This window comes from Glycine soja, chromosome 8 (assembly GCF_004193775.1).
Source record: "Glycine soja cultivar W05 chromosome 8, ASM419377v2, whole genome shotgun sequence".
NCBI classification, from domain to species: domain Eukaryota; kingdom Viridiplantae; phylum Streptophyta; class Magnoliopsida; order Fabales; family Fabaceae; genus Glycine; species Glycine soja.
Window position 1 is genome coordinate 42,608,986 of NC_041009.1, and position 2,153 is coordinate 42,611,138.

Below are 2,153 nucleotides of genomic sequence, written 5' to 3' on the forward strand. Positions count from 1 at the left end.
AAAATTTTCATTATAAAAATATAGGATTTAAGATATAATTAATGGTGATTTTTTAATGAGGTTCTAATTGAAAAACAATTCAAATTATTTTATTTTAGTGAATTAATTTATTAAATATGTATTATTGATTATATTTTTAATGTAGATAGCATATTGTTCATTTTGCACAAACAATAAGAATTGCAACTCTTGATGTTATAAATCTGACAATATAATATATAATTAATTGTACATGATGAAACATAGATATTGTTATTTGTTATTTTATTCGACAAACTATTTATAAATTGATCTCAACAAGATTATGTCAAGAATTGATTATTGATCTCAACAATATTCGTGTTTCAAAAAAAAATATCAACAATATTACCATTTATAAAGGATTAATTATTATTTTTTCTGATATTTTTAATTTTGCATATATATATATATATATATATATATATATATATATATATATATATATATATATATTCATACTAAAATTTGAATATGAATCATCGTCTAAAAAATTGAATATGAATAAATCAGTGATTATCTTAAAAAAATATTAATAAATGAAGTTATTAATTATTTACTTTTAAATATATTATATATTTCACTGTTTATGATTGGAAAAATTGTAAACAAAATTATTAATAATTATCATAAATAAATAATGTTCAATCCATTGGATTGCAAAAAAAAAAATCACTGTAAAAAAAATAGAAAGTCAAATGAATCAAACAAGCAATAAATAAAGTCAAATAATTTAATTGATTTCTTATCACAAAATATGTTAAAATAACTATATATATATATATATATACATATATATATATATATATATATATATATATATATATTTAGATTAAGATATTATAAATCATAGACTCATTATATATTAATGGTTTGGATTTTGTAATATTACATTTCATTTAATATTACACATTTTAAATAATTAATTTTTATCAATATAATAAAAAAGATATATTTAATATTTACCATATACGAAGAAAATTAAAAGATATTACAAAAGGATTTAGAATTATTCTAAAACTTAATACCAACTGGGTCTATATAAGTAATGCTATGCTATGAGTGTTTACCATCACACCGAAAATTAAACATAAGATGGGAGAGAAGAAAGTTTTGATTCTTATCGTGTTTGTTATGGCTTATGGTTTGGCAGCAACAACATTCACTGCCTCACAACTCCCTCCAACATGCAATGGAAATGAAGGATTACTCACCTTTTGTGGCCCTTATTGCGGGAATATCCAACCCAATCCAACTTCTGATTGTTGTAAGTCAGCAGCTTCTGTATTTCAGAGAGCCATGGCTTCCGGTCAAGGTATAAGAGATCTGTGTAATTGTCTGAGGGCTGCTGTACCATTTTTGAACTTTAAAGAAACAAAACTTATCAGCCTTCCTGATGCCTGTGGGATTAAACTTTCGTTTTCTATGCCCTTATGTGTATTGGGTCCCGGGCCTTAATGTCCCTCCTCCCATCCAAACAAAAATAAAAATTATTGCTTTATGTATTGGTTTATTAGATTAGTGAAAGCATATTACCATGGTTAATTGACTAATGTTATTTTATTCAACATCGTTATTTAGAAACTAGATCCCTTGTTATATCAATGTTAATTTGTTTATCATTCTTGTCTAGACACATATATGCTAACTAAAAGTTTATAAACTAGCTGGTATATTATTATTATATTCGACAAATTATTTCAGTTATCTTTTAATATTTTTTCTTAGTTATAAGTCAAAAGATAAAAAGTTGGATACTAGCTAATTTAATTAAATGTCAAGTGACGTAAAATGATATATTTAATATTTCTAATATATTTAAATTTTATTTCTAATTATTAATCATCTTAAAAATAGGATAATAATTTTTAAAATTTTGTATTATAAAATTTTGCATAGGGTAAGTTAACAAAGAGGGTAACTTTTACTTTCCCTGATTCAATCCATAAAAAAATTATGCAAGGAACTAAATAAGGTAATATAATTTTAGGATAAACATTGAACAATTCAACAAATAATGGTAAAGGTATATGGTTTCAAAAAACTTTGAACCATTAGGAATGATGTAGTGATATCAATTGATGTGTCGATTGTTGTGTGTTATGGGCGCCGTAAGAATGTAAAATTATATATGA

General features: G+C 23.2%; 1 protein-coding gene across 1 annotated transcript; it reads left to right on the forward strand.

Annotated features, from left to right (window-relative positions):
* Nucleotides 1-1,113: 1,113 nt before the first annotated feature.
* On the forward strand, nt 1,114-1,476 carry LOC114424201 (non-specific lipid-transfer protein AP10-like). Its single transcript, XM_028391052.1, has one exon. The coding sequence runs from the start codon at nt 1,114-1,116 to the stop codon at nt 1,474-1,476; it is 363 nt and encodes a 120-aa protein (XP_028246853.1).
* The last annotated feature ends 677 nt before the right edge of the window (nt 1,477-2,153 follow it).

Bases quoted from the DNA above. Each gene is read 5' to 3' on its own strand.
- LOC114424201 (XM_028391052.1), top strand. From the start codon at position 1,114: ATGGGAGAGAAGAAAGTTTTGATTCTTATCGTGTTTGTTATGGCTTAT.